At 39.6% G+C, this 27,970-nt stretch overlaps 1 protein-coding gene across 2 annotated transcripts in view; it reads left to right on the top strand.

Annotated features, from left to right (window-relative positions):
- The window catches only part of GOLGA4 (golgin A4), a 62,464-nt gene that overhangs the window by 17,932 nt on the left and 16,562 nt on the right, over positions 1-27,970 (top strand). Inside the window, exons 11-19 of one of the 2 annotated variants that reach the window (XR_012715466.1) lie at positions 940-1,023; positions 5,742-5,889; positions 11,126-11,146; positions 14,882-15,060; positions 17,627-17,758; positions 19,210-19,365; positions 21,183-25,072; positions 25,168-25,306; positions 26,849-26,977. Coding sequence is in view for 1 of the 2 variants with exons in the window: in XM_075271069.1 (XP_075127170.1) it covers positions 940-1,023; positions 5,742-5,889; positions 11,126-11,146; positions 14,882-15,060; positions 17,627-17,758; positions 19,210-19,365; positions 21,183-25,072; positions 25,185-25,306; positions 26,849-26,979 (4,863 nt within the window). In the remaining variant the exon portion in view is untranslated. Of the gene's footprint in view, positions 1-939; positions 1,024-5,741; positions 5,890-11,125; positions 11,147-14,881; positions 15,061-17,626; positions 17,759-19,209; positions 19,366-21,182; positions 25,073-25,167; positions 25,307-26,848; positions 26,980-27,970 lie in introns of those variants that run through there. The other variant, XM_075271069.1, reaches the window with a different exon arrangement.

Below are 27,970 nucleotides of genomic sequence, written 5' to 3'. Positions count from 1 at the left end.
ATGGCAGAAAAGTTGTTGAATTGACCACTCTGATTTTTTCAGTCTAATGATGTGCACCCTCACAAACTCTGTGAACTGGCAGGATGTATTTTATTGTATTTTATTTTATTGCATTGCAGAACTAATGTCTAGCAGTTATCAATCTCTCAACAATAGGTGCACTAACCAAAAATAGCCTCTGAGAGCATTTTTATAGAGCTTTGAGGGAAGCACTTTTGTGCCCTCTTATGGCAAGACCCAGAGTCTAATGTGACCACACCTATAATCATTTTCATATCTGCATGAGTCATACATGCATGCAGAGTTTTTCAGCATTCCAACATTTCTATCTGGATATGCTTTATTTTGTGTTTCAGTGAGTTTTTATTTTCCTTTTTATAGAGGCCTGATAAAACTGGTGTCGGCATAATTTACCTCTCCTCAGCATAAGGACATCAGTAAATATTTGAACTTGACATTATTTCCAAATAAAGGTTTACACGGGCAAAATAGATCCTTGATCCTGTTCTTATCTGTTTGTAGCCATCTTAGTTCAGTTACACTCCTAGTATACGCAGTCACTAGGTTTTCAAGCTACTCTTAAAATTGTGACAGTATTACATTAGCACATCTTTAGCTGGTAAATACAAATTCAAGTATAAATAAGCCAATGCATTCAACAAGATGCCTTAAACTGTGTTGCTAATATATTATGTAATTTTTTTTTTTTTTTTTTTAATTTTTAAAGTTCAAGAATATGTAGCATTAGGAAAATTATAAAGTATTCTTTATGATCCATTACTCTTTCTGATCCATTGCAGTTAGCCTGTTTTTCTTTATATATATATAATGTCTTCAAATATAAGCAGCTAGTACAGATTGTTCTTGTAAAATTTGCTTGAAAACATGTCAAAAAGGGAAAGTGCTCAGCGTCTTAAGTATTGTGTCATTAAACTCCAGGAACTTCACACCAGTGAGAAGACCAAGCTGATCAACCAGTTAAGAGATGCCAAGAATTTAGTTGAACAGCTGGAGCAAGATAAGGTAAATATCCAGCTTTGTCAGGGTTCAGACCAAGGTTCTGGTTTACTCTCTTAGCACCAGACCTCAGTGGCTGCTTGTTTTTATGTAGCCATAGTTTATCTTTATTCAGTCTAGTCACGTATTATATATACCCTAAGTGTCACATCAATGTATACTTGTGTAACTGGTGCTCAATTCACTTCTCACCAGCCCCATAGCAGTAAATAGAGCACCAGTCATGCAAGTGTACTGGGACTTAACCCACAGGAAGGATGTAGTAGGAGTTTCAATGCCCCATTGTCCTGATGACTTTAGGGACCAGTGCTCGGACCTGCAAGAGTGTTACAGTTCTCCCCTACATGTCTGTAATGGCACAATGTTTGTAATAAATGTAGATGCGGTGGGGCCCTGCTTCTTCTTCCCTCCCCCCCCCCCTCAAATAGGCCAGTAAGTAGGCCCGCAATGCTTGGTATTTGTTGGGTGAACCTTGGGAGATTTGTCTGGCGGTTTCACTTGGACCAAAACGAAACTGCTGCTATAATACTATTATTATTATTATTATTATTGTTTATTTATTTAGCACTATTAATTCCATGGTGCTTTACATTTGGGGGTTACATACAATACACAAAATATCCTAACAGATATAATACTAACAATGACCGACTGGCACAGTGGGGTAGAGGGCCCTGCCCGCGAGTGCTTACAATCTATGAGGGAAGGGGGGTAGAGACAGAAGGAGAGGCGAGAGACTGTTCAGATGGGGATGTGGTGATAGTGTTGTTGGAGGTTGTAGGCCTTCCTGAATAGGTGAGTCTTCAGGGCCTTCTTGAAGCCTGTGATTGTGGGGGTCAGTCTGATGTGTCTTGGTAGGGAGTTCCAGAGTATGGGAGATGCACGGGAGAAATCTTGGAGACGGTTGTGTGAGGAGCGGATGAGAGCAGAGCAAGCGGAGTAGGAGGTCATTGGAGGATCTGAGGTTACTTGTGGGCAGGTAGCGGGAGATTAGTTCAGAGATATATGGAGGGGACAGATTGTGGATGGCTTTGTATGTTAGCGTTAGTAGCTTGAACTCAATTCGCTGGGCTATGGGTAGCCAGTGGAGGGACTGGCAGAGGGGAGCAGCCGATGAAGAGGTGAGGTGAATTAAACGAGCAGCGCAGTTTAAGGTGGACTGGAGGGGAGGGGGGCGAGGGAGTTAGCTGAAAGTCTATGGAGTAGGGTGTTGCAGTAATCTAGGCGGGAGATTGAGGGCCTGGATGAGCGTCTTAGTTGTTTCAGCGGTGAGGAAGGAGCGGATTTGGTGGATGTTCTTGAATTGGAGGCGGCAGGAAGTGTTGAGGGTTTGAACGTGTGACTTGAAGGATAGGTCAGAGCCCAGGGTTACCCCAAGGCATCGGGCCCATGGGACAGGGGTAAGTGTGGTTCCGTTGACTTTGATAGATGGGTCAGGTGGAGGGGCCATAGGGGGTGGGGCAAAGATGATGAACTCTGTTTTCTCCATGTTGAGTTTGAGAAAGCGGGAGGAGAGGAAGGAGGCTACAGCCATTAAACAATTTGGAAGTCTGGCCAGCAGAGAGGTAATGTCTGGTCCAGAGATGTAGATTTGGGTGTCATCGGCATAGCAATGGTACTGGAAACCATGAGATTCTATGAGTTGGCCCAGGCCAAGGGTGTAGATGGAAAACAGGAGGGGTCCTAGGACGGAGCCCTGGGGGACACCTACAGAGAGTGGGCGCGGTGAGGAGGTGGTGTGCGAGTGGTAGATGCTGAATGTGCGGTCAGTGAGATATGAGGAGATCCAGGAAAGGGCCAGGTCTGAGATACCAAGGGATGAGAGAATTTCTAACGAGGGAGTGGTCAACTGTGTCAAAGGCAGAGGAGAGGTCAAGGACGAGGAGGACAGAGTAATGGCGCTTGGCTTTGGTGGTCAGAAGGTCGTTAGTGACTTTGGTTAGGGCAGTTTCAGTGGAGTGCCGGGGTCTGAAGCCTGACTTATATGGTTATATTTTATTTGGATCTGTTTTTGCAGCCACATTGACATAGTGATTTGTGGCCGTTCGGATCTTCCATTGCATGCTAAATCAAGCGTGTATATTTTTGTTTAATGTTTATATGTTAGTTGTGCAAGAATTTTCTGGTGTTGTCTTTGCGATATATAATTTTGGTAACAATTTAACAACAGTATTTCTACACTGTAGACATTCGATACACTTTTTATAAATATGGCTCCATGTCACGTAGTATTCCTCATCATGTGACACATCATGTGTCCTGAGGAGTTTTCCTCAATCTATTTGTTACATCTGTAGTCTAGGTAACAACACACGTACTAGCTTTTTCAATCACGTGATAACTCACATGACCGGCTTCCCGGAATTGTATTCTCATTTCCGGGTTAGTAGTCTTCATCCGTACAATGCGGTTATATGTTCCCTCAGGCTGGAGATTTTCAGTATGTGAATTAGGACATAATCCAGCGGGATTTTTTGATATACTTACCTCAAGTCTTCTACCTTTATGTATGTCATCATGATATCGACAATTTGTTCTACGGACACATTAACAATTCTTCAACGTAGGGTAAGCCAGTCATTTATTTATTTATTTCAAAATATGCTAACTCTTTTTTCTATGAATTTTCTATGGTATAATTTATACACATATGTTCAGATGTATTTATATACATTTATGCGAATTTAGCATTCCAGTCCTATTTTTCTTTCCTGCATTTAATGTTTATCATGTGTTTTCACGTGATATGTCTCATGTGTTATGTATTTGTGTTTAATTACGTTCAGATGTTTTTGAGTATATAAGGAATGTTCATGTTTAGTTTGCTATCGCTATGACTAAGAGGTTACACTACCTCGAAACGCGTCAGCGGCAGCCATGTTTTATGTAGGTCTCGTCTGATGTTTCTATTTTGTCTTCGTGGACTGGTATGACATATACAAAAAAATTTTTTATACCCATATATTCTCTATGCACTTTGGTGTTCACGCTATGTGTTTTTAGCAATTTAGAATAAAAGCCATGTTTTAATTCAGTCATTTTTCGGTGCTGGATCTTTCTTCTTATTGTGAATACTGCTTTATGCCCTGTCCGGAGGGCGGATTCTTGCATCGATATACACACAAATAATTGATTGCAGTGGCTGTGGACAAACTACTCTTTGTATGATCTGAAGCCTGACTGTAGTCTGTCAAAGAGCAGGTTGGACGAGAGATAGGAGGAGAGTTCTGAGTTGCTCAAGCAGTTTTGAGGCGTATGGGAGCAGTGAGATGGGACGATAGTTGGCTGGAGAGGGCGGGTCGAGGGACGTTTTGTTAAGTATAGATGTGTCTGTGGCGTGTTTGAAGGCGGAGGGGAAGGATCCATTGGCTAGGGATAGGTTGAAGAGATGGGTTAGGGCTGGAGTTATGACTTCAGTGAGTTTGGGGATGAGGTATGACTGGATCGGGTCAAGTGCGCAGGAGGTTAGGTGGAATTTAGAGATTAGGGAGGAGAGTTTTTCGTCAGTGATGGAGGCACAGGGGAGGTGATCAAACATAATAACCAGTATTACTCAACTCTCCTGGGCTCTAGTCCGACTCCCTGTTGTCTCCGGGCCTCTTCAGTGACGCCACTTAGGTCAAGCCTATGACATTGGTCAAAAGCACTAAAGACAGCAGAGAGTCGCACCAGAGATGTGAGTAACCCGGGTTATTGTTTGATCACCTATCTTGGGAATCCAATCATTTTATTTTGGGGTCTGAAGATCCAGAGTACGATTATAGTTTGTGGGCAGCACGGTGGCTCAGTGGTTAGCACTGCAGCCTTGTAGCGCTGGAGTCCTGGGTTCAATTCCTGCCCAGGACAACATCTGCAAGGAGTTTGTATGTTCTCCCCGTATTTGCGTGGGTTTCCTCCGGGTACTCCGGTTTCCTTCCACACGGCAAAAACATACTAATAGGGAATTTGGATTGTGAACCCTATATGGGACAGTGACTTTCAATGTCTATAAAGCGCTGCGGAATATGATGGCGCTATATAAGTAATCATAATTAATAAATAACCCAAAATGTTTTGTTATATTTGCGCTGAACACCGTATTGGGACATTATGCTGTGTGAAGGGGCCACTGTGGGCTATTATGTTGTGTGTAAATGGGCAGTATACCATGTGGGGGAAGGGTCAAACGATTGCTATAGGATCCAGTCTTTGCTAGGTACGTCCCTGCATATATGGCAATATCTCTTTAATGATTTAAAGGGATTGTCCAGTTTAAGAAAATAATCATGTAAACAATACTTTCTGTATCAGATTCTTGTGACTTTCTACATCTCTGCTTGCTGTCATTTATTTTGCTTTCTAACAGTGGATAAAACTCAGTCCATGGTCATGTGATGGACACACAGGTGCACAGCTCGTTACAATCACAGCACAGTAATTAGACATCTGCCTAGTAATGAGCTGTGCACCTGTCACATGACCATGGACTGATTTTTCTGTACTGGAAGTAAACCGATTCAAAGACAGAATGCAGAGATCTAGACAACTGAGGAATTGATATAGAAAGCATGTTAAAAACATAACTTCAAAAATGGACAACACCTTTTAACCTTAAATAAAATTACCATTCAATTCCTGACATGTCTTTGCTTAGAAGAGGCAAGGACAGAACAATTGATTTGTACATTCCTCCTTTTTTTTGTCAGATTTTGCCTTCTGTTATGCAGTTTTCCTCTCTTGTCTAGGGAATGGTCATTGCAGAGACCAAGAGACAGATGCATGAGACTTTAATGATGAAGGAAGAAGAGGTTTCTCAACTTCGAGCACGGGCCAAGCAATTAACTTCTAAATGTGAACAGCTACAAGAACAGAAGGAGAAATCAGAAAAATCTGGTAAGCGGTTATCATGTCATAAATTCTACACCCAAACATTTCAGTCCTCTTTTTAACTCCCGCTCAGCTGTTCACTAACTTGTGCCTATACCAGTGGTCTACTGCCAACCACTCTGATCAATATGCAAAAAATATAATTTCTCATGAAATCTGCAAAAAGTCCATCGGCATGCCAACAGGCCTCAGTCGCAATCTCTAATCCTGCGTTCATGTGACAGAGCTTCAGCTGTAAAACTTCTGTGTGTTGGCTGAATTTAACAGCCCGAACACTATTCCAGGATAAACTTCTAGGAGTCACTGCCTCAGTACCGACCTGACTTTGGATTTCAGGGAAATGACAATGGGAAACTGAAGTCACAAAATATCCTCAGCACAAGGATACTTCTGTCTCACTCAGCTTTCCTTGGATGAGATCTAATACTTATATGTGATGAATCTTGTAAAAATGTACTCATCCTCCACTACTTTCCCTGTCAGCGTCTCATAAAATAAAATGTTTGTACATGTAGTGTTTAAATATTGCTTTGTTGTCTCCATCTTGGAGGCTAAGAGCATCACCCTCTATTGTCATAACTATGCGCACTGAGGGTCACCCACAATAAGGTTGATGATGATGTTTATCTCTTTCATGTTAATAGCAAAACTTCTATTTATTTATATATAGCAAAGTTATTGCCATATAAATTGACATATGTCAGTTGTGAAAAATGAGGCCTGGTCCTTAAAGGGATCCAGTTATTGGAATCACATTCTCCCTAACACATAGGAATAGCCTTAAGAAAGGCTATTCTTCTCCTACCATTAGATGTCTTCTCTGTGCTGCCATTCGGTAGAAATCCCAGTTTTCTTCTATATGCAAATAAGTTCTCTTGCAGCACTGGGGGCGGTCCCAATGCTGCGAGAGAAATCTCCTGCGATGCCTGTATCTTCGTCTGGAACAACCTCTCTCCGCCTCTTCTTCCGACTACATTTTTTGATTTTTGTTTTTGACTCTCCCCCCCCCCCCCCCTTCCAAACCCCATAACTTTTTAATTTCTCGGCTCACTGAGCCATATGAGGTCTAAATGTTTGCGGGACAAATTGTTCTTCATGATGCCACCATTTATTGTTCTGTACAATATACTAGGAAGCTGAAAAAAAATTCAAAATGGGGTGGATTTGAAGAAAAAGTGCATTTGTGACTTTCTTACGGGCTTCATTTTTATGGCGTTCACTGTGCAGCAAATATGACGTCACCTGTATTCTGTTTCGGTACGATTCTGGGGACACAAAATTTATATGGTTTGCTTTACATTTCAACCCCTTAACAAAAATTCCAAATGGTGTTAATTTTTTTTTTTCCTTTTTTTTTTTTTTTAATACTTCTGTGTACAGGATCTATAGGGAGTCTTTTTTTGCGGGACCAGGTGTACTTTTCAGTTATATCATTTTTGGGAATTACTATTGCTTTGATCACATTTTATTCAAACTTTTCTCAGAGGCAAAAGAGTGAAAAAATAGCAGTTTGGCATTTACCATACAGGAAAAATATTCTTATAGATTTGTAGACCGGGCGTTTTTGGACACAGGGATATATAATGTGTATGTGTTTCACAGTATTTAACTACTTTTATATGTGTTCTAGAGAAAGGGAAGTGATTTGAATTTTTAATACTTTTTATATATTTTTTTAAAACTTTTTTTTTTTTTTGCATTTGTTAGACCTCTTAGGGGTCTCGAACCCCAGCGGGTCAGATCATTAATGCAATGCATTACAATTCTAATGCATTGCAAAAGACTGGCTCTTCGGTTGCAGGCTCCATAGCATAACCTGCAATAGAAGAAATAGAATGACAGGCCGGAGAGCCTTCACAGGGCTCCCGGCTGTCATAGCAATGTGATGCCGGCCCCGGAGATTACTCCGGGTGACAGTGATCACAGGAAAAATGGCGCCTCAGTCAACTTTGACCGAGGTACCAGAGGGGTTAAATCTTTCGATTGGTGCAGGTACCTATCGTAGGCTTTAGCGCTGGGTGTCCACTGTATAAAACAATAGACACCTGACGTCTATGGCGGCCGCCCAGCTCCCGAGCGGCCAGCATAGTTAATAGTACAGCGGATGTCGGGGAAGGGGTTAAGGGTACGTTCACACAGCAGAAACAGTTTGTGCCGTGTGAATTCTCCGCACGGCTAGCAACAATGGGATACAGATGCAGTGCATCGGTATCTAATCGCGGCATCCCGCTCCTGATTAGGCCTGAATGGGGGAAAAAAAGAAAATACTGGTGATACATTCACTTTAATTGCCTCAAGACCAAAACATTTATATCTTTTTAAATATACACTCACCGGCCACTTTATTAGGTACACCATGCTAGTAACGGGTTGGACCCCCTTTTGCCTTCAGAACTGCCTCAATTCTTCGTGGCATAGATTCAACAAGGTGCTGGAAGAATTCCTCAGAGATTTTGGTCCATATTGACATGATGGCATCACACAGTTGCCGCAGATTTGTCGGCTGCACATCCATGATGCGAATCTCCCGTTCCACCACATCCCAAAGATGCTTTATTGGATTGAGATCTGGTGACTGTGGAGGCCATTGGAGTACAGTGAACTCATTGTCATGTTCAAGAAACCAGTCTGAGATGATTCCAGCTTTATGACATGGCGCATTATCCTGCTGAAAGTAGCCATCAGATGTTGGGTACATTGTGGTCATAAAGGGATGGACATGGTCAGCAACAATACTCAGGTAGGCTTTGGCGTTGCAACGATGCTCAATTGGTACCAAGGGGCCCAAAGAGTGCCAAGAAAATATTCCCCACACCATGACACCACCACCACCAGCCTGAACCGTTGATACAAGGCAGGATGGATCCATGCTTTCATGTTGTTGACGCCAAATTCTGACCCTACCATCCGAATGTCGCAGCAGAAATCGAGACTCATCAGACCAGGCAACATTTTTCCAATCTTCAATTGTCCAATTTCGATGAACTTGTGCAAATTGTAGCCTCAGTTTCCTGTTCTTAGCTGAAAGGAGTGGCACCCGGTGTGGTCTTCTGCTGCTGTAGCCCATCTGCCTCAAAGTTCGACATACTGTGCGTTCAGAGATGCTCTTCTGGCTACCTTGATTGTAACGGGTGGCTATTTGAGTCACTGTTGCCTTTCTATCAGCTCGAACCAGTCTGGCCATTCTCCTCTGACCTCTGGCATCAACAACGCATTTCCGCCCACAGAACTGCCGCTCACTGGATGTTTTTTCTTTTTCGGACCATTCTCTGTAAACCCTAGAGATGGTTGTGCGTGAAAATCCCAGTAGATCAGCAGTTTCTGAAATACTCAGACCAGCCCTTCTAGCACCAACAACCATGCCACGTTCAAAGGCACTCAAATCACCTTTCTTCGCCATACTGATGCTCGGTTTGAACTGTAGGAGATTGTCTTGACCATGTCTACATGCCTAAATGCACTGAGTTGCCGCCATGTGATTGGCTGATTAGAAATTAAGTGTTAACGAGCAGTTGGACAGGTGTACCTAATAAAGTGGCCGGTGAGTGTATATGTGTGTGTGTGTATATATATATATATATATATATATATATATATATATATATATATATATATATATATATATATATATATGTATATATATATATATATATATATATATTTGTTTAACTCTGTCCACTGTGCTGCTGCATATGTGCATATGCAAACGGGCACCTTGGGTGTCTGACTCGATCTGTCTTATATTGGTCATCAGTATCAAAAGCATTGCTTCAAATAGCTTTGCTGTGTGGGTCCCAGGTGTCAGACCCACTCAGATATTCTTTTGACATTAGTTTCACATCTTTTTCAGTATTGGTTTTCCAGGATTATGGTATGTTACTGACCTATTTTTAGAATAGGAGAGACACCGAGCCGATTCTCGTGTATTATCACAGGGTAAAATGGAAACCGAGAGACGAGTGTCTGCTCACCTAGTTGGATTCTGATGGAGTCACAACAGCTTGACGGAGCCTTTAGACACAAGTCAGTGCTGGTAGTGTTCAGGACAGTTCAATGGGCAGCAGCTGCAGTGACGTCACAAGAACGTAATATATGAATGCAATGGATGGACCAACCTGTTTGGGATACAGGCCAAAGGACAGCGCTCACCCGGACAAGAGCTCTTGAGCCATCCCGACAAGCAGTTGTGCACTTGAGAAAGGACCATCAGTGGTCCGAAACGCATTGTGCCATGTTCTCATTCCAATAATAAAGAGGTTTCTGGTATGTCCGGGTGAGCTCTGTCCTTCGGCCTGTATCCCAAACAGGTTGGTCCATCCATTGCATCCATATTTTTAGAATAGGTCATCTATATTAGATCAGTCTGTGCCACCAATGAGCTTCACTTCCTCTTCTCAGGCTAGTAACTTCACTATCATTGATTTCATAGCCATGCTGCAGTTCTGTCCCATTCAGATGAATGGGTCTGAGCTCCAATATCAAACATTGTCACTATGTGATGTATGGCCTTGTGCCATGTGATATATGACCCTGCAGGCATACTGATTTCCGCTAGATCCACCATAGCTTTGGTCTGTTCGTTGTCCGGGTCTGTATGGGGACCCGAAAGATGAAGAGACTGGGCAGGACTTTTCTCTCCGACAATTTTACGCAGTTTCCTAAGGATACTCCAGTGCAGATGTGAACCTAGCCTTCTCTTGCTTTGCTAATTTCCCAAATATATATTAGGAAATTATTGGAGGCAGATGGGAATAGATCTGCAGCATCAAACTACAATCCATTTTACATTTTAGGTACATTGGTATGACAAGGGGTTATTTGTGAAGGTGTAGATGGGCTTTTAATATTGTGTTTTGATATTCTTGAAGATTGTCTTGCTTCCTCTAGGTTCACACTAGCGTTTGGGTTTCTGTTGTTCGGATCCGCTTGAGGACCCAAAAACAGAAACCTTATCTGCTTATTAAAAAACGGTTACCCGTGGTCTGTAATATAGACTATAATAATGGTTCTTTTGGGTTTCTGCTGTATTTTAACCGTATTGGGAGACGGAGTCACTGAACGCTAGTGTGACCTCAGCCTTTTCTTGTTATTTATTTTACAAATACATATGGATTTCATATTGATTTCCTTATCACTGTTTTACTTACTGATTTTTGATAAATTCACCAGCTTCAAATGCTCTCACACAAGTCATCTTATTTTTGTGTATTCATGCATGCCAAATAATGGTGCCTTTCCCAAGCCTTATATGAACAGGATTGGGGTAAGGGATGTTTATTTTCTTTAGTTATCATTTTAGGATAATGGTAATAATAATATTCTTGCTACTCAGACAATCAAGGTGTACATTGCGTCATAGAATTGGAAATACAATTCTGTCTGTAACATCAATCTGCTTCTGTCAATAAAGGCCTTTCAGACCGGCGCCAACCATGAATTTATAAGCAAGAACAATTGCTGTATGATATTATAAAATTGTATCATTGGTATTAGAAAATTGTGGCGGACGTGTATATATTCAAAATGAGGAGAAGGTTCTTACCAGGCAACAAAAACCGCTTATCTCCTTGAGAACTGCTCGATCCTCAACTCCTCTGTCATCTGCTGTTTGTAGGAAAGTCGAGCAGTCCCATATAGATTAGATGGTTGGCCAGTCCTGCTGAATTTGGCGGGTTCAGGGTGACATACATGTAAAAATAAAATAATCTATTTTGCTACTCCATACAGTGAAAAAGGTAAGATTCATATTCCCATATGCCAAATTTCACATACCATTTCATTGTAGCTCTGGATTCATTTGGCATATGCTCCAGTAGCCTTAATTAAAAAGGTTGGCCAGGTTATTTTATTTTTTTTTTAATTCTAAGGATTGGCCATAAATATCTGATGGTCGGAGGCCACAAGGGTCTCCTGTATGGGTCAGTTGTGTGGAGTCACATCTGCTCCATGTTGTAATATACAGTAATATGGGCACTGGAAGCAGTTTGCTTGTGACATGTATAGTGGCTGGGCACAGTACTGAAACTCGGCTTCCGTTGACCTCAGTGGGCGGCGACCTGCAGTGCTGGTGCTTGGCCACTACAGGGGATGGAGCAAGATGCAAGAGCATCGGAAGAGACCATGTACAGCTGATCCGTGCGGGGGAAGAAGGGAGCACTTGGCCCGCTGCTAGTCAGACATTAATGGCTTGTCAATAGAATAGGCAATAAGTACACCTGACCAACTTTTTTTTTTTTTTTTTTAAATAAGGATTTTTTTTAGTAGCAAAAGTAGCTGTAAGTCATTAAAGACGGTAAAACCAATATAAGAAAATTAGATGATGCCATAAAGTACATTATAGCAATTGTCTGAGCAACAACATCACTGTTATATAACAGGAAACTTTGTGCGTTTTGAAATCCATTTGTAAGTCCTATCATAAAATTGTAGTTTTGACCACTTGATATTTCTACTTTTAAGATGTTACTGTAGTAGCTCATTGCAGTGCATGTAGTCTAGTGCATGTTGTGTTGGTTTGCTGTGCTTTATCTTAAAGAGCTTCTTCAATTTAGCTTAGATTTTCTTAGATGTATTGTCAGTGCTTTCTTCAACTGAAGGCCTAGGCAGTCTAAGTTGAATTGTTTGATATAGATGCAACAACCTTCTTAAAAAGACTGAATGTTAGGCAGTGTCTCCCTAGCAGCAAGACTGTCGCATATGACAATGTTGGATTTGCACGTAGAAGGCAAAAAGGAATCTTGGCAGCCGTGTTTCTGTACCATTCCTGATCCCAGACTGCAGAGTTTAAAGTAAAAATAATAATAATCGGAGAACCTCTTTAAAAGCACTACATTATAGTGGAATAAAGTAATATTTTGTTAGATTTTGTTCATGGATTTGATTTTGTCTACATGTGTATTTTGTTAGTGTGAGTAAATCGCCTTTACCTTTTAATTGCACTTAAAGAGAACCTGTCAAATGGTTTTCCACCTTTTTAAATGGCCTCATTATCTGTAGCATCAACTAGAAACAATTTCTTAAAGAGGACCTTTCATCAGATTGGGCACAGGCAGTTTTATATACTGCTGGAAAGCTGACAGTGCGCTGAATTCAGTGCACTATTGGCTTTCCCGATCTGTGCCCGGTGTAAAGCGCTATCAGTCCCGGTACAGTAGCGCTTTAGTGTCAGAAGGGCGTTTCTGACAGTTAGCCAGGGACGCCCTTCTGCCCAGCAGCGCCTATTGCGCTGTACTGTGGCGTGGGGAGGAACGCCCCCTCCCTCTGCTCACACAGCTCGTCCATAGACTAGTATTATCAGGAGAGGGAGGGGGCGTTCCTCCCCAGTCTTAGAGATAGGTGCTGCTGGGCAGAAGGGCGTCCCTGGCTAAGTGTCAGAAACGCCCTTCTGACTGTAAAGCCCTACAGTCCCACGACCGATAGCGCTTTACACCGGGCACAGATCGGGAAAGCCGATGAAAGCGCTGAATTAAAGAGAGGTCCTCTTTAAGCTTTTACAACAGTTTTTACCCATGTAAGGATTATTACTTTTAGGAAATTGTGTAACAAATTGTGGGGAGCATTTACTTCTATTTTCCTTGTGGAAATCAAAAATGTGTTAATAAATTTTGTTAAATACCTGTGGGGTCAAAATGCTTACTATATGCCTCAAGGGCTCTACTATTCTTGTACCTCAAGGTCTCTACAAATGCTTCATGCTGCTTGAAAACAATTTCAGCCCTCCAAAAGCCCTATGGCATACCTTCCCTTTTGCGCCCTGCCATTTGCCCAAACAGCAGTATACATCCACATATGTGGTATTTACATACTAGGGAGAACTTGCAGAACAAATTTTATTATATATTTTTTTTCATTAACTTCTAGAGAGTGTGAATTTATATTCTATGTTTTGGGCTCCTATAGTCTTCAAAAGTAGAAAAGTAGCCCACACGGTTCACAGTTGAGGGCATTTTGCCTAAACCAACCCCTTACTTATGTTGGCCCTGTCTTCTGTCAGTTTAATTCACTTATGGCATGGGGCCACTTTTAGATTTTTCCTAGACCAATTTAAGTTCACTGCTCCTGAAAATTTTACATCCATACATTTGTGAAGATGAAGATCTCAGAAAGTGATTGAAATGCTTTGCATGCGTTGCTTCCATAAAAGCCGAATGATCAAAGAGCAGTTTAGCTCTACTTTCGTCCATATCATATTTAGTAAATTCTTATGTTGTACGTCTATTTTGTCTAAAATGGATTGGATCTTAACACTAGGGAAGGTTTTTGTCTTGGGTATTGAAAGCATTGGGAAACATTGAATTGAAACATAAGCCCATCCAGCCAGTGAAGGGTGTGCCATATATAAATATATATATATATATATATATATATATATATATATATATATATATATATATATATATATATATATATATATATATATATAATATATACACACACACAGCTCATAGATGGCGTACATTTTCCCTGCCACTTATTGCAGATTTTCGTTACCGTCTGCCCTGGCCCCCTGCATGTCTCTGCCTTTTTGGAAGGTGGCAAAGCCAGCACAGATTACAAAAACATTTTGCGCCAAAAATTTCCACTATTTATGCTTTGTACGCCAGAAAACCTGCATACAATGCATAATAAATGTGTCCCATTGTCTTCATCTTGATCAAAAAATGTGTATAGGAATGTGGATCTATACAATGTGGCTCTATTGCTCCTTGAAAAACATGATAAAGCTGGCTAAACAAATTGTACACTTTTCAGTTGTGAAAAACTTCTTATCCAACATAAAATATCAAGAAGTTGTTGTTGTGTTCTGTATGTATAAAAGCTTAAACAGGTGCATTGTATAGTGTAGTGGCAGTAATTATATATTGCTAGAAAAGAACATTTAGTGATTTTTTTTTTTCTGTATATAACCACTTATGTAGAAAAATATTAACACATTTGATATAATATGTTGTCCCTTTTACTTTGACCTTAAATTTATTCGCTTTTACTTTCATTTTAGCCTTCGAACAACTAGAAAAAGCTTTAAGTGCCTCACAGAGTACAGAGGAGGCCCATAAAAAAGGCAAGCAAGAAATGGAGGAGCAGATTAGAGCCATAGAGCAGGCCAGTGAGGAGGAGCGTGTGAAAATCCAAAAGGAACTTAGTCGTGTGAAGCAGGAGGTGGTGGATATTATGAAGGTATGTACGTCTTTACTGAACATTGTTCAGTATATTTAACCACTTCATGTCACAGCATTGCTTATTCACATCCTAATAGAACCTTTCCAATTTCTATTAGGAAGTGAATAGGGGTTTTGTGATTCACTATATCTCTAACCGCTTGCTTCCCCTTTGTTTGCTGCCACCTGCCCAACAATTACCAGACAAATTTGCTTGGTTGTGGCGCTTGTGATCATAATGATTCAAGACAAAGGTCAGGAGCTGCTATAAGTTTGCTTATCTAGCAATCAATGTTGAAAATGGGGGAGCAGGGATGTTGGGCGTTAATTCTGAGCAATCTAAATATTGATTACACAGGATTAAAGAGGTTGTCCAGGATATACAGGTTTTTTGTTTTTTTTGCAAGGAAGCCAGGGATGGTGAAAAAAACAAAAAAATATTCTCCTGTGTCTGGTGCCCGGCTTTCTCCCGCCACAGTCCAGTCCTGCTGCTTCTGGCGTTTGTTCTGGCAGAAGTCCTCAGCACACGTGACCTTTGAGGCCAATCAGTGGACTAAGGAAAGGCACGGGATGTCACAGGGATGTGTATGAGTGACGTCCTGGTTCCTTTGCTTAGGCAGCTGATTTGACGTCTGTGGTCACATGAGGTGAGAACTCAGGCCAGAAGCTTATCCGGCCTCCATGGGAAAAATTGTATATACTGGACAATACCTTCAACCCTTGCCAAGAATAAACCCCAGATTTCCCTCTTTCTGCTGCTGATTCAACATTGACTAATATTAGCATGAGTGTGGAGGTTCTCCTGATCTTTTATCTTAAACACTAGTGGAAGGAGATCATGAGAGCTTGTATGCGTATGTTGTTGAAACAGCAGGGGAGAGGGGGAGATCGGGGTAACTTCTGAACAATCTATATATTGATTGCATAAAATTAAACTTTGACTGTCTAGAGTTAACCTATAAAAAAATTTTTTAATGGACGTAATGGGACCTGAAAACTGCTTCTGCATCCTAGCCCCCCCCCCCCCCCCCCGTGTACTCGTACAGCAGTATACATTCTCAAGTGGGGCATTTCGGTATTTACACGGAATTGCTTAATAAACTTTGAGTTTATTTTCTCCTGGAAATGAAGAAAATAATTTTTTAAGAAAAATATAATTTTCCACTTCCATGGTCCACTTTGACAAATGTAAGGTTAAATTACTTATTGAGTTTCTCTCTGTTCCCCTTGATAAATTCCTTGAGTGCTCTAGTTTTCAAAATGAGGTAACTTTTGGAGGGGGGGGGGGGGTTTCCACTGCTCTGGCACCTCAGTGGCTCTGCACATACAACATTGTAACATTGTACCCGAAAACTATTCTAGCAAGATCTGCCCTCTACAGCAGTTTACCACCACATATATGTTATTTTCAGGAGAAATTGTGTAACAAACTGGGGAATTCATTTTCTCCTTAAAGGGATCCTATCATTCAATTAATTTTTTTTTTTTTATCATTAACATGTCAGAATAGCCTTAAGAAAGGCTATTCTTCTCCTACCTTTAATTGTCTTTTCCGCACCGCCGTTCGCCTAAAATCCCGGTTTTTGTCGGTATGTAATTGAGTTCTTTCGCAGCACCGCGTTTTCTTCCGGTGGTGGCTTCTAACTTTACGTACCATCAAAAATGGGATTTTAGGCGAATGGCGGCGCGGAGAAGACAACGAAAGCTAGGAGAAAAATAGCCATTCTTAAGGCTATTCCTACGTGTTAACGATAAAATTTTGGGTGGCTTACGTGACATTTTATTAGGGGAAAAAAAGGCATATTTCACTTTCATTTCGCAATGTTCATAAAATCTGAAAAAGCTATGAGTTCAAAATACCCACTATACCCCTTAGCTTCCAAAATTGTGTCACTTTTTTGGGTGTTTGTACTGTTCTGGTGGCTCAGCAGCTCTGCAAATGTAACATGGCACGACAAAAAAATTCCAGTAAAATCAGAAATTGAATTGGTCCCTTGAAAAATGGGTTTTGGAAATGTCTTTAAAAATGTGGAAAATTGCAGCTCATCCTCAGTAAGTTGACTACCAAGCCCATGGACCAAAATGGCAGATTCCATGGAACCCGAAAGTAAAAGCATACTCTTCTTTTTCTATGTTTAATTAATCTGATAAGATGTTGGTTCTACCTCTGGGATCTGTACATATTCTTAGAATGAGGATTTCTTCTGTAGGCGTTTCAAATACAGTCAAGCATTCAAGCTCAGCTGTTTTTACTGACTGCTGCAGTACTACAGATAGATGTGTGTTCCACTTTTGGGATATAAGGGAGTATGTCATAGAGGTCTGAGTTAAAAATTATAAAACATATTGGACACCATACAATATTAGTTGATTTCCCATGTAATTGCCATGAAAGTGTGGAATTTTCCACCCGATTCTTTTGTTTTTACATGTATTTTTAATTTTTTTTTTTTTTTTTTTTTTTTTTTTTTTTTTTTTTTTTTTGTAATCAATTTGTTTTTCTTTATTTCTTTTTTTGTAAGGCTACATGTCCCATCCTTTTGTGTGAAATATTTGATAATGAGTCCCATTTTCATTTTTTATAGAAAACATGTGATGAGCGTATTCAGGAGATGGAAAAATTACATGCTGAAGCCTTAAGTAATAAAGAGATGGAACACAAGGAAGCACTAAGAGTGTTTGAAGAGGAGTATCAAGAAAAACTAAAAAATGCTTTGGTAAGTCAAGGTTTCAGAATCTTTAAAAATAAAGCGAACATATAGGAATACTTACAAAGTAAAAATCATGGTTACACAGTAATTGAAACTCCTCTTCATTCGTTTATAGAATCTGTGGCAGATACTTTGGGATCTACCGTTTTTCTGTTAATAGTGTTCGATTAGTAGCTGTATTCTCATTCTGTCCCATAGTCTCAGACCGCTCCCAAAGTGCTGTAAATGCTGTTAGCAGAATATAAACCATACCTTTCTGAAGTTTCAGCAAAGCAGCACTTGATCTTGGAGCACAGGGTCGAGTTTTGTTCTATTCCTGAGCACTGCTGCATCATCACTAAACACGCCCATCCTGGATCCAGCTCCTCCCAGTGTCAGTTGACCCTTTCACTGCCCAGGAGTTGGAGCTGAATTTAGGATGGACGTGTTTAGTGAGGTTGCAGCAATGCTCAATAATAGAAGAAAACTCCCCGTGTCCGTTTTCTAACTTGTCTGTTCTAGACAACTTGTGGAATAGACAGATGGAGTCACAGAGGCACGTCTCTGTACAGATATATTTGACAAACGCCTTATTTTAACGATCTCTTATACATTTTTCTGATACTACTGAGATAGAAATGCCCCTTTTAGCATTTGCTCCAGTCCTCCATTGTTAAGATTGCATCTAGATAGGAACTGCTAGGCTATTTTAGACCCCAAGGCTGTCTGTGGCAGTATTTTGTCATTGATTAGGCTCAGATGAATGGGGCCTAATCAGTGGGGAGTCTGAAACTGCGGCCTCCGTGGCTGCAGAATCCACGCGAGCGAGATTGAGCAAGACACTTATTTTGTTAGCATTCTGGAGCAATCACTGCCTCCCATTGAAAACATTGGGATGGAATCTGATGCTGATTTCAGGGTGGATTTGCATGCATATTATATCAAACATGTTCTGCGTGTTGGAGCAGTGTATTTTCAGAAATATCTTTTGTTTTTTTGAAGTTTTGGGTCTGTGCATGATGATGTTTCTGTCTTTTGAAATAGAAGAGAAGCAAAACAAAAGAGTATTGTGAAGTTGCACAATTTTCAAAAATTTACTTTTTTTGTGGGTTTCCATAGTTTTCCTCCTTTTGTAGCTAGTATGATGCATAAGGCAACATGTATTTAAAGGGCTTCAAAATTTAGTTGTGAAATGTCTTTCTATTTTACCATCATTTTCTTGTTTTGCAAGCTTTAATATATTTTATTTATATAGCGCCAACATATTCCGCAGCACTTTACAAATTGTAGGGTTCAAGTACAGACAAAAAGATACATTACATAGTAATAGTCAGTTCACACAATGGGATTGAGGGCCCTGCTAAAAAGAGCTTACAAGAGTTTTTCATTTTATCTATAGTGCCACTTCAGCTGTACAGGGCTTTATTACATACATGGATTGTTTTTTTGAGCACTGGTCTTTTTATACTTTATCACAGACGAAGGGCCAAGGAGAGCATTTGAAAACTATGCAAGAAAAAGAACAGCAAGCATTACTTGCTTTAGAAGAGATGGAGCTTCAGAAGAAAGCCATTCAAACACAAACTGAAAACCAGCTTCAGGAAATGCAACAAGAGCTTGAAGAATGTAGAACGGTAAGTTGTGTCATTCTTTCACAACTTCAGTAAATATTTCTCAAATTATTAGTGTTTAAAGGGGTTGTCCGGGTTAGACTAAAAATTTTACACCAAGCTAGAACTCTTCCTCTAACTTCTAATTTACTCCCTTAAAAAAAATAAAAAATTGTGTATTTACTTATATTCCTGGGGCAGTCCAGGACAAGAAGACAGGTAAGTTTGATAGAGGGGGTTAGGGGATTGGTTAGTTGGTAGGTAGGGCTCGTAGTCCGTGGGCTAGCTAGGGAAACAGGGAGGGGATCTGAGAGAAATGCATCATGGTAGTGGTAGGCTAATACAGCAGTAAGTTACCCATACAAACAAATGCAGAGGAAGCCAGGAGCACCCAGAGAAACCCAGAAATTACTCAACGCCGCTAAAGGTATTTGGGTGCACTTACTAACCCATTAATTAAGCACTAATAGACCTTTAATAAAAATTGCACAGTACTCCCTTTAAATAAAAGCTAAAACTTTATTTATAGACAAAAGATTATGCTTCACAGCTACTACACATCTCTAGTTTAACAAGGCTGAATGTGCATGAAAAAAAACCTCCCCGTTCAGGCAAATAATCAGAAAAAAATATGTAAAAATTTAGCACAATAAAGCCTTTACTTTAGTATAAAATATAGCTTTTAATTCATGTTCATAACATAGAAGAAAAATCTAGTGGCCAATGAGTGAAGAATTTTGCAAATAAACCAGGATATTACCCAAAACTTCGTACATCACATGTGCAACTAGAGGATTGTACTATCACTACTGCTAGAGGGCAGTGTAAGTATCCTTTCGTTACATATTCTTGCAAATGGTCAGAGACCAAAATTTTACAGGCAAGAAGACTCTCCTCCATTATAGCTGTGTGACACAAGCTGTCTTATATCAGCAGTAACTAGTAATAGCTGATGTTGTCCCCCTTTGGACAGCCTGTGGGGTACAATCCATACAGTTTGAATCATACAGAGAGATCTGATGCCTCAGATGGTGACCCCCTTGAGAGAAGAGAAAGCAATGTTATTCTCAGGGCATCATTTTGATATCACAAGGAAGAAAGGAATAAGTAAATATGGTAATACTAGCTGTATTATTTATTTTTGTGTGTGTGTCAAAATGAAGGAGAAAAAAAAAATTCCATTTTGCTTTTTTAAAATGTCACTTTCTTTTTTTGCTCTGCTATCCGTGTCATGACGCCTCGACACAGCAACACATGGGCTGCTTGAGACTGTAACATTTCTGCCTGTTGGGGGACATTATTATCCTTGTCTTATTCTTATCTTAGATTGTTTAGAAGAATTTTTTTTAGAGAACCTATGTCTACGAATGTAGAACTGAGGGGCAACGCGGTGGCTCAGTGGTTATCACTGCAGCCTTGCAGCACTGGAGTCCTGGGTTCGAATCCTGCCAGGAACAACATCTGCAAGGAGTTTGTATGTTCTCCCCGTGTTTGTGTGGATTTCCTCCCATTCTGCAAAGACATACTGATAGGAAAAAAATGTACATTGTGATCCCTATGTGGGGCTCACAATCTACATTAAAAAAAAAAAAAAAAAAAGTAGAACTGTCAATTATTTCATTATAACTGTGACAGTAAACTGTCTCAACATAATTAATGGTTAATGAAGATTGTGTCCCCCATGGAAAGAAAAAAAATTATGCTAATGAGTCTTTAAGAAACATTTCACTATCCCGTATTCATTTTGTTGTTGCATTTTTTTTTTTACTTTAATGTCTTGTTTTCATATACTTTTTATTTATACCATGTGTGGTTTTTGTTTCTTTTTTCATTTTTGATAGAGAATTCTTGAGTTGGAAAGTTTCCTTGCTAAGACATCTCAGGATAGTGACATAAAATCAGAAGAATTATCCAGTCGGCTAGAAAGTGAATCAAATAAGCACAATGCAGAAATCACTGCTATTATTGAGAAACACAAGCAAGAACTTGAGCTCCGTAGTCAGGATGAAGAAAAAAAACTGATGGAACAGCTCGAAGGTTTAAAGCATGAACATGAAGCCGAGATCACCACGTTGAAAGAGAAATGGAAACAAGAATTTGATACCCAATTAAAAGAAAAGGAGCGTATGTTCCAGGCTCATATTCAGGAGATGAATGAGAAAACCTTGGAGAAATTGGATGTGAAGCAAACAGAACTGGAAGCCCTGTCATCTGAATTGTCTGAAGCTCTAAAGCTACGTCAGGAGATTGACCAGAAGCTTTTGGATTGTCAGAATGAAATGGAGAAAATAAAACTAGACTATGAAGGTCAGCTAGAAGCCCTCCAGAAGCAACACCAAGACCATATTGGTACTATTGAAAAAGAGAAGGAGATATTGACTGAGGGGGTAGAAAAAGATCTGAAGGAAGAAATTAATAATTTGAAGCATTTGCTAGATGGAAAGGAAAAGGAGATGGAACATTTAGAGCTTGAAAAGCAACAATTGAAGGAAGCAGTTGAAAAGGCTGATGGGGAATTAAAAACCATTTCTGCCAAACTGGATGAGCTGCATCGCTCATATCAAAAGAAGGAGGAAGATGCAGAAACCTATACCGCTGAGATAAAAGATAAACAAGAAAAGTTGAGTGTTCTGACCGAGGAGAGGGACCATCTTAAACAGTCAGCTGAAGAACAAGAATCAAAACTGAAGCTTTTGAATGCCGAGTTGGATTCTCATAAAGAACAAGTACAAAACCTTTCTCTAAAAGTTGAACAGCAGGCTACACAAATTAGCGATCTGATCTTACAGTCTGAGACGAAGATAAATGAATATAAATCTCAAGTTGAAGAACTGCACAAGGTTGCTGTTGATAAGGAAGATGAGACTCAGAAGCTTAAAGAAGCTCAGAAGCAACTTATTGACCAGCTAAACCAAAATTTGTCTTCCAAAGTAATAGAAATGGAGTCTTTACGAGAAGACCACCGAGCAAAAACTAAAAGCCAAGATACCAAAATTGAAAGAATGAAGCAAAGGATTAAAGATATGCAAGAGGCCTCTAAAAAGAAGTTTTCTGAGATGGAAAGTAAGCTCAAAAAAGAATTGGAGAAGAAACAACTTGAATTGGATGATAAAGAAAAGCAGTTTAATGATAAAATGCTGGAGATGGCACATGCAAGTTCAGCTGGAATTAATGATGCATTGTCTCAGCTGGAAAAGAACCATAAAGAGCAAATTGAGAGTGTGAAGGAGGCACACCAAAGAGAATTACAGGGGGCAAGACAGGATTGGGAGAAAACGTTTAGCCAGCATGTGGAAGAGCTGAGAGAAAAGCATGAGACTGAACTTCAGGAGAAAGAACAAGAGATAACTGAGACTAAACAGCTGTTCAATAACCTCAGCAAGCAGAAGGAGGAACTGGATAAACAGATTACTGTGCTAAAGGAAGAAAAGAATAGTTTGGATATCGCTTTCCAAGAACTACAGGAGAAGCTAAATAAGATGAGCACTCAGGTGTTGTCTTTGACCCAGAGTGAAAATGACTTGAAATCTGAACTTGAAAGGGTGCGAAAAGAATATGTGTCACTTGTGAATGACAAAAACTTGGTCGAATCTCAACATAATGACCTAAAGGCATCAGTGGAAGCAAATAAAAGCGAAATGAATGAGCTACTTGATAAACTATGCAAAGCAGAAGAAAAATGTCAGTCACTTGAAGCTTTACACAGTAATACGTCTGCAACACTTGCAAAAGAGTTGTCAGAAAAACTTTTAGAGAAAGAAGCTTGGTGCAAAAGACTACTACTTGAAAGTCAACAGAAATATGAAAATAGTTGCAAAGAGGTTTTGTCATTGTTGGAGTCTTTAATGTCTGCACTAAGTAGTAAATACAATGATCATATGACTAGATTAACACTCAGAATTGAGGTTTGTGAGAAAACAATATGTAAATTAAAAGAACCAATTTCAAAACACATAAGTAAAATCCAAGACTTAGAAACTCAACTTAATCAATTAAGTAATGAGTATAAGACCATGAATACATCCTTGACACAAAACAGCCTACAATTGCACGAAAAAGAAAATATGATTCTAGCTATGAAGGAAGAGCTAAAGTCTCTTTCCATAGAGAAGGAAGCCTTGCAGAAAGAAGGAGGGAACCATCAGAAAGTGGCTGACGAAAAGGAATCTTGCATTACACAGTTAAAAAAAGAGCTCTCTGAAAATATCAATACGGTTACATCATTGACTGCCGCGCTAAAAGAGCGAGACACTGAAGTAAATGAACTCAAGTTAAAACTTGAGAACAGTGTGGCCTTGGAGGAAAAGGAGAAAGCAATAGCTTTTATCAGCTCCCAGCACAATGAAAGTCAACAGCAATTACTTAAGAGGATCCAGGACCTCACATCAAATATTGAAGATCTGAATAAAGAAAAAGCTGCCTCTGTAAAAGAAGCAGATAAGCTCCGAAGCAAGTTCGATGACTGGAAGAAAAAAGCAGAAGCACGGTTTACCCAAAATCGCCAAACAATCAAAGATTTGCAAGAGAAGATTGAAACTGTTAATAAACAACTGCTTGAAAAGGATGGAGAAATTGAGAAGGTCGGAAAAGAATTTGAGCACTATCGCAGCAACACCGAAAAGGATCAAGCCAAGAGAGAAACCCTAGCACTGGAGTTGGCCAACAATGTAGAACACCAGAATTCCAAAATTCAGGAATTGGAGTCAGAGATAACCAAATTGATGAAGGAAAAAGAATGTTTGACAGAAGAGGTAGATAGACAAATTCAGCAGCAGAGTGTTGAAAAAAGACAACTTGTAGAACAGCTTTCACACATCCAAAACGTTGCCTCAGAAAAGGATAGTCACTCTGTGGAAGCACAGCAACAAATACTTACACTAGAAAACGAAATCTCAAGATTGAAAGAAGATAGTGCTGCAAAGCAAAGTCAGTTGGAACAGCTAAAAGCGGAGTTAACAGAGAGCAAAGATAAGGCTTTGAAAACATTGGAAGAGCGATTGACAAGTGAAAACGCCAAAAAAGTTGCAGAGCTCAAGAAAAAAGCAGAACAAAAAATTGCATCCGTTAAGAAGCAACTAATGTCTCAGTTAGAAGAAAAGGAAAAATCTAAACAAGATTTGCAAGTTCAACTCCAAAGTCTCAAGGATCAGATCCAAAGTGAAAGCCAGGCATTGCATGCAGGCTTGAACCAGGAGAGAGAAGAACTTGAGAAAAAACTTGCAATGCTACAAGAGCAGCACCTTCAGAAGGACAGTGAATTATCTAACCTAAGAGATGAGATGCTGCTAAAGGAAAAGAGACTGAAACAGTTGGAAGATATGAATGAGATGACTGAGAAGAAACTTGGTGAAAGTGAAAGGATCATAAATGAAAAAGAGTTGTCCCTGGTGACCGAGAGAGAAGCAGAGAAGCTCAAACTGGAGCAACATCAGGAGGTTTTACTTTCTCTACAGGAACAGTTAGCTGCAAAAGATTCCGATTTGAGAACTTGTAATGAAAAGTTAGAAGAGCGATCCAAAGCTTATGAAGAACTCAAGGTACTTTTTGATGATATTCAATCCCAGGAGAACTTGTTGAAGACAAAACTACAAGAAGCGGAAGGAGAAATACAAAAATTCCGTAAGGAAGTAACCAAGCTGCAGAAAGACTTGAGGTCTTTACGCAAGGAACATAATCAAGAACTAGATATATTAAAGAAGGAACTATTAGATGAAGCTGAGCAGAAAGTCCAGTAAGTCCCTAACGTGTCAGTTTGTTTTTGTTTTGTTTTTGTTTTTTTGTCCAAAATGTAATTTTGTAAATGTGTTTGACTTTGACATTTAAAAGTTTGTCATTTCACATAGGCATGAACAGGAGGATCTAGAATTAAAGCACAATTCGGCATTAAAACAGCTCATGAGGGAATTTAACACACAACTGGCTCAAAAAGAGCGTGAACTGGAAGTCTCCGTGCAAGAAACAATTGGTAAATCTAAATAGCTTCATAAACATTGAATTTTTGGTGATTATTTGTAATGTCTGCTACATTTTAGAGAAAATCCCAGGAAGATCCATGTGTAATCAATGGGCCATAATAAGGCATGCTTTATTTTTTTTTTTCCAAGGGTAATAGATCCATGGAAAAAACACATCTTTTGGTGACATGGCAATGCTGTAACTTGTTCACATTAAAATAAATGACTGAATTCCAGGATTGCCATGTGACCAACTGTAATTTCACTATACTTGAGTTAACTTGTTTTTAAAAACAACAGACGTAATATCCGTTCCTTAAACGTCCAAATCAGTCATGTTTTCTAATGCTGCACAACCCCTTTAAACGGTCACTAACTTTTTAAGACAACTTGGTTTCATTGCACATGCGATCCTAGACAAGATTTAATGCATTTTAAAACAAAAAAAAGTTGCTGTTTTCTGCCTGGAAAAAAAACTTTGTTTCTGCTGCTTGATTGTCTCCCTTTTAGCTAATTTGCTGTTCAGTTCCTGTTACTAGTGAATTTCTGTCCCTAGTTATGACTGAAATAAGTTGGGTTCACAGTAGGTGGAGGGAACAGTCTGTCAGTCTCTCTTCACACAGTGAATGTAAAGGGGAGGGACTTGTTTTCCTCACAGCGTCCACACACATCTACAAAAGCCATCCCAACCTGCAGATAGGCATAACTTGCAAATGTAAGAAATGTCTACTTATGTACTTGTATCTATTTATGACTGCTTGAGTTATTGCTGATAGGATGTCATAGACAGCAAGCAGTTTTCCTGAGCGTGCCCATAGATTTTGCTTTCTGTGTCAGGCATCTGTTTTGCTGTATTTGCAGTCCAGTGTTCCTGGGTCTCCTTTATGATCACGTGGGCTTTTCTCAGTTATTTGCTATTTTACAGTTACTCCTAGCAGAATTCTATGTTAAACCAGTAGTAATGCATGGGGGGAAGGAGTGGTGACTGCTCCTAATTGTGCATGCCCATAGCCTGAGAGAGAAATGCAAAATGCCTACCAGATATAATGGGGCTATTGGCAGCAGAAAAAATTATAGGAAACAGTGTATATATACAGCCAGAGAACAGAATTTTCAGCAAGACCCTGCAGATATTTCAAATATTCATGGAAACTCAACCATTAAAGTAGACCTGTGACTTCTCTTGTCTTGTCTGTTTTAGTCCTGTATATCCCTGCATTCCCTATATAATAAGACTTCTAGAGCATCTTTCTGATACCTCTGCATTTTGCCATTCCTTCTGAATATTTATGAATTATTTTTTACCTGAGTGTTACCAACTCCCCTTTTCAAATTTAGCTCAGCCAGCTCAAATCTTATATTGTAGTTGTTGTACTCCTGCATGTAGATGCACTGGGTACATATGTTTCCCATCACATTCTCCATCTATATACAATTGCTGTTATATTAATAGTACATTAATGCATTAATGCAGCATCTTATTCATTTTAGTAGTCAGTACTAAAGACATTCTTGTAAGAGCTTGTTTTCTAATGCATTGTTTGCTTGATCAGCCAAGGCTCAGGAGGTTGAGGCAGAATTAATACAGTCACATCAGATAGAAACAACCCAGCTACATAAGAAGATTGCAGAGAAGGAAGATGATTTGAAAAGAACAGTCAAGAAGTATGAAGAAATTTTGGAGGTAACTTTTTTTTTTTTTTTTTCTCTATCGGCAAAGATGTCTATAGAAGAACAGGAAAAGTTATTCTCTAGCATGTCCTAGATATATCTCATAAAGGTTACATCATACGGGTAGCTAGGACTACCAAACCTAATTCAGCACAGCTCAGATTTTGACACCTCCTAAATGCTCATCAGTAGGAGCAGTTCCAAAATGCAAGGCATATGCATCCTTAAACATCCTTTCAGACCTGTTAGAAAATTTTCTTGGTCCTTCAACCAGACCCAAACAATTGTTTGAACCAAGAAACTGCTTGATTTATAAGGCCATTTATATCCAGGAGTGAAGACAATTGGAGTAGGAGCATTCACTCTCTAGGGTACGACCTAATTAAATGATTGATTAAGGTGCACACACTTTTTTAAGGGTTCACCCATGTGGAAAAACCATTTTTGTATGGATATCCACCACTGTGGATTGTATGAGATCCACCACTTTTTTTCCAGAATGACAGAAAAGAGCTCCTCAAACTGTGGATCACTCACTTGTTGGAGTTCTGCAGCTTTTCCTTCAACCTTTCCTTCATGTGATCAGTAAAGTTCTGATATAAATGAGCAATCTTAAGAATCGACCAGCCACATTGCAAAGTGATGTTTTTTCAATCTCTTATCAGAAAGACAATGTTTAACCCTTTCACTGCCAAGGGTCTCTGGAAATTTTGCACCTCCAGTAGCCAGAGCAATTTTCACAGTTTTGAGATGGATAAATCAAAGCTAAATTGCAACATTAAAAAATCATCCCCCCCCTTCCCCAAACCTATATAGTTTCCTAAAGTAGACACCTGCAGCATTGTCTCAATGCCACTTGGTACTGTATACGAACAGGCACCTTCATGCAATTTTGATTTAAAGTGAATGTTTTATGAAAAAATGCAAATGTATATTAGTTGTTAAAAGTGGAAACCAAACAATAAATTAAATGCACCAAACCTCCTAAAAATAAGAGTTCAACA

Source organism: Leptodactylus fuscus, chromosome 4 (genome assembly GCF_031893055.1).
Source record: "Leptodactylus fuscus isolate aLepFus1 chromosome 4, aLepFus1.hap2, whole genome shotgun sequence".
NCBI lineage: Eukaryota > Metazoa > Chordata > Amphibia > Anura > Leptodactylidae > Leptodactylus > Leptodactylus fuscus.
The sequence above is the reverse complement of the archived record's forward strand: the minus strand, read 5'-3'. Positions and strand labels throughout refer to the sequence as shown.